Raw genomic sequence first — 11075 nt, forward strand, 5'->3', positions numbered from 1 at the left:
CCAGGGATTTCAACTCCAAAGCGACACAAATATTTACTTTGTGCTCAGTCTGAACTCACCTTTAGGGATTAAAAGCTTTTCAAAAAAAGCTTGAAGACTCTGTAGGTTGGCTGTGATGCTGGCTGCCCGCAGGATGGAAAATGAAGTTTAATTTAGACACTCTGAGAACAAATAGTTAAACAGTTATGATGGGTGATAAAGTCTATGATCCTTACACACAGAGCTGTAAGAATTTTAAAGAGCAGATCCAGCGTTAACTTTGTGACCACTGCTCCTGTTTTTCTAGACTCAACTGTGACCCACACACACACACACATGCACATCTGCCCTCTTCACATGAAAGTGTCTCATTTCCTCTCCTCAATCAGCCTACTGCTGCTCACATCTGTCCCTGCTCTCCTCTTCTCTCCCTAGGTACGCCCACCTGTTGACTCCATATATGAACTCAGTTCCTGCTGTGATCGCCAAAGCATCTGCAATTTACAACCCCATCATTTACGCCATAACACATCCTAAATACAGGTAAGATGCACAACAGTGAGACAGCTTCTTTTAGTGCACTGATTTTCTGACTTTACCACCTGTTTAAAGGAGCCAAACTGACTCATGTTCAAGATTTTTTTAACTGTATGACTGGAAACTACTTGGAGCATAATAACTAAAGAAACTTAAAGAAGGGGTATTCTGCTTCCCCACATTTTACACATGGATTTAAAGTAAGAGTGTTGTATGTTCAGACTGAGCATGTGCAGTTTTTCAAACCTCTACATATTCATATGTTGTAGAAATCCCTGAATCTGTGTGTAAACTGATCAAAACACTGGTCTAAAGATACTACTAGATCTGAACGAGATCTGAACGAGATCTGAACGAGATCTTTGTGAGACTTGCTGAAGTGATGATGTCATAGCACAAGGATCTTCATGTCTTTGATTTGGGGTAGTGGGCCTCAAAACACAAAGCTTTGCCCCCCAACAGGCCACCAGGTGGCTGGCGAATCAAAAGAAAGGGGGTCTGTAGAGCAGGGAACCTTAAAGAGACAGCAGCTAAAACAAAGCTAAAATAAAAATAAAAAATAAATAAATAAAGTTTTTGTAAAACATCGGTGAGAGGAAAAAAAAGGGATTCTTTTAAAGCTGTAAATTATGTAAAGCTACCATGGGGGTACCAGGGGGAAAATAATGCCAAAAAAAGCACAACAACCCCTCTTTTAAAAAGAAAACATACATGTGAGACTATCTCAGAGAAAGCATGACTCAGATGTGAAAGTAGCTCAGTAGAGCTTCATGTGTTTTTCCTCAGGCTGTGTCATGCTCTGACATATTTTTCTGCTTCCAATGCAAACTGAGTCTTCTCCTCGACTCAGTATTGAATTTATCTTGGACTCAGACTGGGTTGCTTTCTTGGCAATGCTTTCCTTGTTCTCTACTTGTTACGGTTCATGTTTCCTTTGTGATGCCAGGTTTCTTTCTGCTTTGGTGTTTTTGTCAACACACAGTTTATCAATGTCCTCCACACGTAATCTGCCACCTGTGTTGTTAAAAGTCAACTGAACTAACATGACATACAGTTTTTGTAGCACCTGCTCGGTAGCTGCTGAGTCTTTGGCCTTTTTTATGCAGCTGAAACATTTGTGAAGCACACGTCTTATCTCGGCACTTCATGTTTGAGCTAAGGAGACAAGTTTGAGCTCGAAAACAAAACAGTGACTTAATTCTGGTTTCGGTTGTGTCTGCTGATACTGGTGCAGAAATAGATTGACGAAACAGAGATAAGAGAGTGAAACACAGCATTTGGCTCCAGTGAGGAAAATATTTATTCAATAAAAGCGTCAAAGCAGCAACAGACAGATGAAGTGGCCTTTATAATGTCTCATGTACATTCTTTCTATAGTTTTTCCCTCCTTTTGGAATCCTGGTCCAGGTCACATGGTTAGTTTAAGTTTACCCAGAAACTGAACTCCTTATTAAAACTTAGACAAACATGATGTGGTAGGTTACAACAATAACAGCACATTTACTTTCAGCATCACATGGGACTCAAACCCAGCTCCCCTCCTTGAAGGTCCAGTGTTATTTTGCCCATTAATCACCCCCAACCAGACTTTCTCAGACTCTCACCACCACCTCCAAAAGCTGTTTCTTTAAACATTCAGCATTACCATACATGGGCTAAAATTACAGCCTGTTGAAAGCCATGTGGGCCTGATGAAAACGCTGAGGGCTCCTTTTTGCATCTTATGAGATTTAGAATGTCATGTCAAGACATTGGATGCTTTGGTCGGAAAAAGTTGCTTCACTTAGACTGGTGTGAGATTACACTTTGGATATGTTGATGCTTTGTTAGAAAAAGAAAAAAAAGCAGCTAAGGTTTAAATTAAATGGTATTTAAAGACAAGAATGAGATGAGTTGAACTGGTTTAAACTAAATGAAAAGATAAGGGATTAATACACTCAGGTTAGAGCTGATTTAATGAAACAGGAAGGGATTAAAGTGAACAGGACTGATTTGAATGGAGCTGAACTCAATTAAATAAATGTGACTTCAACTAAATGGGGATGAGTCAAGTCGATTAATTAACATTGAATAAGATTTGGTTTTACCAAAAAAAAAAAAAAGTGAGCTAAAGTTGAGAATAACTCCAGGGACAGCAGTAGGATTTAACTGAAAAAAAAAAAAGAAATGAATGTTAATAAAACTGAATAAAATGACACTGAATTGAAAAAGGGGAGTTGACTTAATGGATTTAGAGTTTATTGAAAGAAAACTGAAAGAAATTATGCAGAATTAAACTGCAAGTGAAAAGAATGGAGACAAATGTACGGGTGAAATTCAAGTAATGTGAGTGGACTTTACATCAAGTTAATGATGTCATAGATAAAGAAAGAAAAGTGGTTGCTATAGTGATGTGACAAGAGGTAAAGTGATGTGATTTCAAGTGATGTAAGGACAAAATGAGAGGTTAAGTGATGTGACATTATGTCACTTGACGTGTTTGGTTACATGACATTACGTGACATAAGGTAAAAGTTTGTGACATAAAGGGCGTGATGTAAAGGGATGTGTCGTAACGTGATGTAGCATGAAATTAGGCAAAATGACATGAGAAGTGATGTGATGTAACATAAAATGAAATGTGGAAAAATGAAGTGGGGTGCCGTAAAAATTACATGTGTACTGACATGATGTGATGTGGCATGGTGAAAGCACTTGAGGTGAAGTGACGGGACATAAAGTGATGAGAGTCAGAGTTGCGCGATATAAAGTGATAGGACATAAAGTGACAGGACACAAAATGACAGTGCGTAGAGTGACAGTATGTAAAGTTACGAGACTTAACATGAAATGATGGAAAGTGATGGAAAGTAAAGTGGTTTGAAGCTAAGTGATGTAATGTCAAGTAATGGGACGTAAAGTGATGGCACATAAAGTAGTGGGACATAAAGTAACAGGATGTAGAGTGACAAGACGTAGAGTGACAGGACATAGAGTGACAGGACGTAAAGTGACATGACGTAAAGTGACAGGATGTAAAGTGACAGGATGCAAAGTAACAGGATGTAAAGTTACAGGACGTAAAGTGATGTGATGTGAAATGCTGGAAAATAAAATGATATGACACAAAGTGATGTGATGTAAAGCGATGTGAGTTAAAGTTCAGCTATGTAGAGTGACAGGTTGTAGATTGACAGGACATAGAGTGACAGGACGTAGAGTGACGGGAGACAACGTGACATAAAGTAAAGCAGTATTACTGCGATGTGATGTAGATAGATAGGACGTAAAGTGACAGGACGTGAAGTGATAGGATATAAAGTGATGGGATGTAAAGTGACAGGATGTAAAGTGATGGGATGTAAAGTGACAAAATTTTAAGTGATGAGATGTAAAGTGACAGGATGTAAAGTGATGAGATGTAAAGTGACAGGATGTAAAGTGATGGGATGTAAAGTGACGGGATGTAAAGTGACAGGATGTAAATTGATAGGATATGAAGTGATGGGATGTAAAGTGACAGGCTGTAAAGTGACAGGCTGTAAAGTGATGGGATGTAAAGTGACAAAAATTAAAGTGATGAGATGTAAAGTGACAGGATGTAAAGTGACATTCTGTAAAGTTATGGGATGTAAAGTGATGGGATATAAAGTGACAAAATGTAAAATGATGAGATGTAAAGTGACAGGATTTAAAGTGACAGGCTGTAAAGTGATGGGATGTAACGTGATGGGACATTAAGTGACATAGCTTAAAGGTATGTGCTATAAAGTGAATTGGTTGTTGTTGGTGAAAAATGCCCTTGGGCGCATACTTGATTCCAAACCATAAAAAAAGCAGCTAAAAAAATAAAATTTACATTCAATAAAGATGACACACCAAACATGATGTCATTACATTCAAAAAGAGTCACATCAACAGAAGTCTGCAGCAAATAAACAGTCAAATGTCTGCTTGTGTGGTCCTAACTGTGCCAAACCCCTCAGTGCAGAGCTATAAACCAGCTGATGAAACTGTCCTCCCTGTGTCCCCTTAGAAACACATTTTCTTGTAAAGTCAGAGCTGTTTTTCACTGGCTTTCATGCGAGCTGTTAATCTCCTCTTCTTAAAATGTATTTTAAAGGTTAATTAAAAAGGTGACATTGGTCCAATTCAGCTTGGTCGCAGTCTTTACCGTCAGTAATTAAATTCATTCATCTCAGGTCTGTATTTCTTTTTATCTGTCTGTCAGGTCAGCGATCAGCAGATATGTTCCTTATCTTGGGGTATTACTGTGCATCACTGGCAGAGATCGCTTCAGCAGCAGCAGCTTCCAGTCCACACGTCGATCAACCCTCACCAGCCAATCAGAGAGCAAAGGCATGAACAAGCCCCGTAACTCCTCCCTGTCTGAGAGCGAATCAGTGAGTGTCTCTCATATCTAATATGGTATGTCTCTGTCTTACACCTCCTTTGATAAATACCCGGGATGACAAGTCGCTGATTCCCCCTTTGTTTTATTTTCTGTGTTTTGCAGGCTCGCTTCTCAGACACAGAGGATGAGTGCTCGTCTCGGATGCCTGTCAGTCGTCAGCTGTCTGCTGATGCCAAACAGGTGCGCCGTTCCAGCCAGAGGTCAAGGGTGAAAGGTCACAGTACGGGAGAATCTGAGAGAAGTGGCCACAACCTCAGTGACCCGGGCATACGTCTCATCTCACACATCACAGTGAGTGTTGTTGCCTGGATTATGTCAACAAAGTGTCACTTACACACTTTAATATACACCAGTGTATCTCAAACTAAAGATAAAAGTGAAACATTTTCCACTTTTTCACTTAAAGTGTCAGAGATGTGTCGCCACAAGGAGATAGGGTGTCACACAGAGCTCAGTTTTCATTTTCACATCAGTTTTTGATGTAAACTTTTGCTCCTATTTTGGCATTATGTCAAAGCTGGTTTCAATTTCCCCCTCACCAATACAAGGGGTGAGGTCATGCTGTTTAGGAGGACTTTCAAAGTCAATACACACCATGTTTATATCGAGTATTCTGTGGTACATAACTACATGAGGTCATGGAGGAGGAAACCCAACTGTGAGCAGAATTTTCACGGATATACTCTCATTAGATTATGTTGCTTTGGTGTTCTATTGGTTTAATATAGCTTGGCCCTCTTTTGGTCCTCTGGCTAAAGCCCCGTTTCCACTAAGCGGTCCAGTGTGGATCAGTACAGTTTGGTACAGTTTGGATCAGTAGAGCCTAATTCTGTTGGCGTTTCCACAGCCAACCATGCCCTTCTCAGTGGGCAGCGTGTAATGGCTAAAATATGCAGCTCCAGTCCGTCTCTGGTCCGGCTCCGCTCCATCACGGCATTGGATCAGATAGATTTCCATTCAAGTCAACCCCGTCAACCTCATTGGATACACTCTGTTGCGGTCCAGTTGCAGCTATCCAATTTCTGCTGGACGCCGGAGCTGTGACCCATAAATTCAGCGTATGCAAGATCGAGTGGGACGGAAAGTCATACAAGGAAGTTACCCAAAAGACTAGTGACTTTCAAAATAAAACAAACCGTGTCAAAACCAGATCTTATTTATCTTGACTGCAACAACAAATGGTCATACATTGAGCGGACCCAGGCTGGGAGTCAACAGGTTTGAGGTTTTACAGCCCAACATTTAGCGATGGTGTGGGGAACACCTCAGTGTCGTGACTCCACGTGTCTGTCAGTCATGAATGCAGCTTGTCAGCTTGATAGCCTCGCTATGTCACTGTGATGTCATAGCAGCGTGGCACAGAGTATCCCACTAATAAATTGAACGAAGAAGAAAATCGTGACACAGTCAACAAAAACAAAGCCAAACAAAAAAAAAGTTATCTTCACGAAGTCGACTGGACATTTAAACATGGCAGGGTTATGTATTGTCACAGGAAGTGACAATTCTTTCGACCAATCAACAGGCTGCAGTGTTTTTGGCTCCACCTTTTAGGATTGGATCTGTATGTCTGGCACCTCTTCAGAAGGGTACCACTTGGTGGAAACGGGGCTTAACACACCCAAAACTTTTTTTGTGTATTTTGCAAGCCTTTGTTTTCATTTAACATGTGAGAATCCAGAAAAAAATCTCTGGCTTGCTCTCTAAAAAAGGCTTTAAAGAATTTGTGAAGGCCATTCCAGTCTTCTAGAGTATTTTTTTTAATCGGTTAAATGCTTTTATTTTGTCTTCATATCCTAAATTTTGAAGTGATCACAGCACTTGGAACTGTTTTGTGACAAAATTAAAAGTAACATTTCCTTTGCATTTAGGCACACTGCAGATTTTGAAGCTTTTATGCAAAATCATTACACAATGCTGTAATTTTATTGTAATTTTGGGGGCTTTTATGCTTTTTAATCAGAGGACATGCCACTGGATAGAGCAGGAAGCAGGGTGAGAGTGTGAGATGCAGGAAAGAGCTGAATTTTGAACCCAGACCACCCACTGAAGGGCTAACCCCATGGGGTGCAACCCAAACTGCTAAGCCAAATCTGCGCCCCAAAATGTCAGATCTTTCAGAGATTTGCAGTAGTTGTGTAGAAATGTGCAAGAATTTAGGTGTGAAGGCATGAAAAGCTAAATTAAGTTCTGGAGGACATTAAGAAAAAACAAGATGTCAAAACAGTATGAGACAGGGCAGAAGAAACACATAATGATAAGATATTAAAAAACTTTAAAAGAAGCCAATAAAAAATAAAAGTTTCACATTGCCTCAATTTGGAGATCCTGAAGACTTTCACCTTCAATCCAAAAGCCTTTTCCAATGTCATACTAAGGCTCTTCCCAGTGCGTCATGTCGTGGAAGAGGATTTCAAACTCATTTCTCTTCTGACAGATGACAGGCCAACATGTCTTTACCCTCTGAACACCGTGATAAGTTGTTTCCATGCGCCTCACGCTGCACTCGGCCAGCTGTGCAGAGGTGTCAAAAGAACCAGGCTTCCCTCCCTCGATCTCATTTTTCATTCTTTGCACGACTGTATTGGTCACTTGTCATGTGAAGGGCTACACAAAAATGTTCCCCAGAGAAGACTGTATGAAAAAAACACAGTTACTCCCACATTCAAAATCATATCACATCTTTTTCCCTCGACAATGGGTAGCTGTTTCTTTCCAGGCAGCTCATTCCCACCTGGACAGTGTGACTCTGATGACTCCCACATGCCAACCAGGTGGAGTGCAGACCCTTGTTTGACCTTTTAAGGAGTAGAGACTTTCCAGGGGTTAAAAGCCTTTGACTCTCCACCAATCAGTCAGAGTCAGAGCTGGAGAAACCTTTTGATAAGAGGTGAAATATTTTCAGGAGTAAAAGAAAAAAATCAGCGTTGACCTTCTTTTTTCAGCAGCTTCAGATGAATTTAACAGAGTAATGCTTTAGTTAAGGCTTATGATTTAAAATAAGCATCAGTTGGTTCTGTATTGTGAAGTTGATGCAGTTGGTGTAACATCCTGACACACATCATGAAAGATATCCATGCATATCAAGGCTTAGTAAGACCCAACATCCTACCAATAGATGTTTAAGTAGGGCATTGAATATGGAGCATTTCCGCTTTTCTGTAATCATCTTAGTTCATAGGGAAAAAAAAGCAATCGTCATGTACACACACATGCAAACACACATGTATAGGCATGCAGGTCAGGCTCACTAAGACTCCATTACAGAGGGTCCGAAGACTAATCCAATAATCTGGGTGTTTCAGACTTAATCTACAGTTTGCATGATGTGACTTCATGTTGTAATTGTACTTGAAGGCTAACGAAGACGGCTGGTTGTCTAGGAGTCCCCTGACCTCCCGCTGCCAGACCCTGTACTCAGAGCTGAAGACACAGGGTGTCCATAAACTCTCTAAACATTTTAAAGATATATCAAAGGCAGCTGATTAGATATCCTAATCAGATTTGTTCTATATACTCTGTAGTTACAGTTTTAGAACCGCATTGCATTTGTATATTTCAGGTATTCTGTTGATGAAAGAGGTGCTATTAAACAAACCCTACTCCTCAAAAAAGGCACAATGTGTGTCATGGTTTATTGAAACAAAATCAGATACACATATGTTTAAGTTATTGTGTGTCGAACAAAGATAAAGGACATCACTGATTTAATGCAAAAAATCCCTGATGCCTTTGCCACCACTGAAGAGGCTATGCTACAGCCAACATGGCAAGAATTTAAGTACTATATTGATGTGCTTCGTACAACTAATAGTGCCCAATTACAGGTTTATCAAATTAGTTTAAATAATAATAATAATAATAATAATAATAATAATAATAATATCTACTACTTGTTTTATAACTTATTTCCTGTTCATTTTATTTTGAAATCTTTTTTTTTTTCAGATTGTAAAGAGGCTTTATGTAGACCCTGTATACACACTTCAACACTATTTTGAAACACTAACTCCCACTATGGTTCAAGCTTTACTTGCCAGAGTGAAATTTTAATTTCTCATTTGATAAAAAATTCTCAATTTGGAAAATTTTAACACTAAAGTCATTTTGACAGTGAAGCTAACTGCTGTTATAATGATGTAAGCACCCAGCTGTAGATTTAGTAACTCAGGTAATTTCTATTATTTTTTCTGTCTTTCAACTTGCAAGTGAAAACTGGACAGAAATCAGTTTATTTTTCTAATATAAAATTAAAAACAGCATTAAACCAACAGCTAGCTAAAACTAGCGAGCAAGTGTTAGCATCTAGACGATGTTACGGTTAACTAAGAAGTGGTTATTAAGGAGTTACTTTATGGTTAGTGAAAAAGATTTACACAAATTACTTAACATTATAATTGAAATGATAAAAGTTTGGTTAAAAGAAATATTTACACTTTTCAAGTTATGTTTGCTATTTTTTAGCAAGCTAGTGCTTAGATGGTAGCCCTAACTGTTGTCTAGTCAGAGTGAAATTTGGGCGGATTTCCCATTTTTCCTTTAATGGCTGGATGATTTGCTCATATTTCTAGGAACTATGAAACTAATGTTAGATTCTCTTTATTGATATTATAACATCCCAGAGCGTGATGTCAGAGGAGCTGTGTACACATTGTAAATAACGTAATATTCTTTTATTTATGAAAGGAGTATTTTCTTGTCCAGGTTATGTCTGAGGTGCTTGAATGTGCATTTCATCATCTGGAGATGCGCTTGTTTCTTATCTAGCAGTGAGATTATGTCTGCAAGCTAAATGTGAGGCTAAAACAGATTCTGTTCAGCCTAGCTTAACAGTAAGACCAAGAAAAGGTGGAAACTGGCCTTGCCTTGTCCATAGGTAGTAAAAATTTCTGCCTGAGAAACCTCAATAATTAATGATGTTTATCTTAACGGTATCTTTGTTTCTTTGGACAGAGGCAGTGCTGATAGCTACAGTAAGCTAGCTCACTGCTGTCTGTCTTCATGACCAGTAACACTCTCCTCATTCATCTTTTAACAGGACAGCTTGGATATTGCTTCTAAACTTTTTCTTTATGGTTTAATATTAGATACCATGAGCTTCCAAACAACCACACTTAACTTGCCCTAATACTAATCCTGTTGCTGTGGGAACATAATGCTGCAACTGTTGTCAAAGCAAAGCTGCAGAAGGAAACAAACACAACACTTTTTAAATAAATGGAAGCGTCACAGTTAAATCTCAATTTGAGGTTGCTCTGTATTTGTGAGAATGTGACTGACAGACTTTGATAGAACAAAAGCTCTTTTCATCATGACAGACACTAAGAGGCTGTGTTTATGTGCACACTGTTCAGACTCTGACTGAGCCTGAAGACATCTCCATGTCGGACTTCAGTCGACAGCCAAGCAGTCATCTACCAGCTACTGTAAGAGTTCACCGATAGTCCACCTCTTATACTGTGCAGTACGTGTGCCATTTTCTGTCCTTTTTGCATCAACATTTTTTGTTCCCATTAACAATTTTGTTTTATTTTTTTGTCATAAATAAACTCCCATTAGAGCAAAAGCTCTTCATTTTCTCTTTAGACTGGCATGACTACCTTTACTTTTATCAGTGACTGTTTGACATTTTCACTCAGTGATCTTGTAGTCCCGTGCTGTAGAGTGTATTCACTGTGTTTGTGGCATAAAAGTAGGGAATCTGATGAAGTGTGATAAGTTTGCAAGAATAGGTTGAAAGATCTTCAGCCTTGTGTTTTCACTGATAGTGGCTTACTTATCAAATGTGTTTTACTTGAAACATGACACACTTGTCATTATTTCCTGCTTATCTAGCAGGAAGACTGAAATGGTAACAATTTTTCAGATTCCCAAAGTTTACACGATTAGCCAACCTTTAGCTCAGTTTTATCCACACCTAAAACTCACATGTTCACATCCTATGATATAGTTCAATTAATGTTGTTGACGTAATCAGTTTCTTAGAGAGAGTGGATGTAAGACCAAAGCTTGAATAAAAACAGTTATCCTCCAAAGATCGACTTAGCTTGTTTAGAGTACTCTGCTCTTTTTGTACGGAGCTTCTGATCTCAGGTCTTCAGGCGTGTGATACGCTCCCACTCCATCAAGGACATAGAGAGAAAACCATTCATCAATCCAACCAATC

General features: G+C 39.1%; 1 protein-coding gene across 3 annotated transcripts in view; it reads left to right on the forward strand.

Moving 5' to 3' along the window:
* The window catches only part of opn4b (opsin 4b), a 37953-nt gene that overhangs the window by 22895 nt on the left and 3983 nt on the right, over window positions 1–11075 (forward strand). The window contains exons 7-10 of one of the 3 annotated variants that reach the window (XM_074663528.1): window positions 415–522; window positions 4727–4898; window positions 5012–5200; window positions 10264–10335. In XM_074663528.1, the coding sequence (XP_074519629.1) occupies window positions 415–522; window positions 4727–4898; window positions 5012–5200; window positions 10264–10335 (541 nt within the window). Of the gene's footprint in view, window positions 1–414; window positions 523–4726; window positions 4899–5011; window positions 5201–10263; window positions 10374–11075 lie in introns of all 3 variants that reach the window. The other 2 variants (XM_074663530.1, XM_074663529.1) reach the window with 2 other exon arrangements.

Source organism: Halichoeres trimaculatus, unplaced genomic scaffold, assembly GCF_033239565.1.
Source record: "Halichoeres trimaculatus isolate MK-OKI-2021-1 unplaced genomic scaffold, fHalTri1.1 fHalTri1_scaffold_23, whole genome shotgun sequence".
Lineage (NCBI taxonomy): Eukaryota > Metazoa > Chordata > Actinopteri > Labriformes > Labridae > Halichoeres > Halichoeres trimaculatus.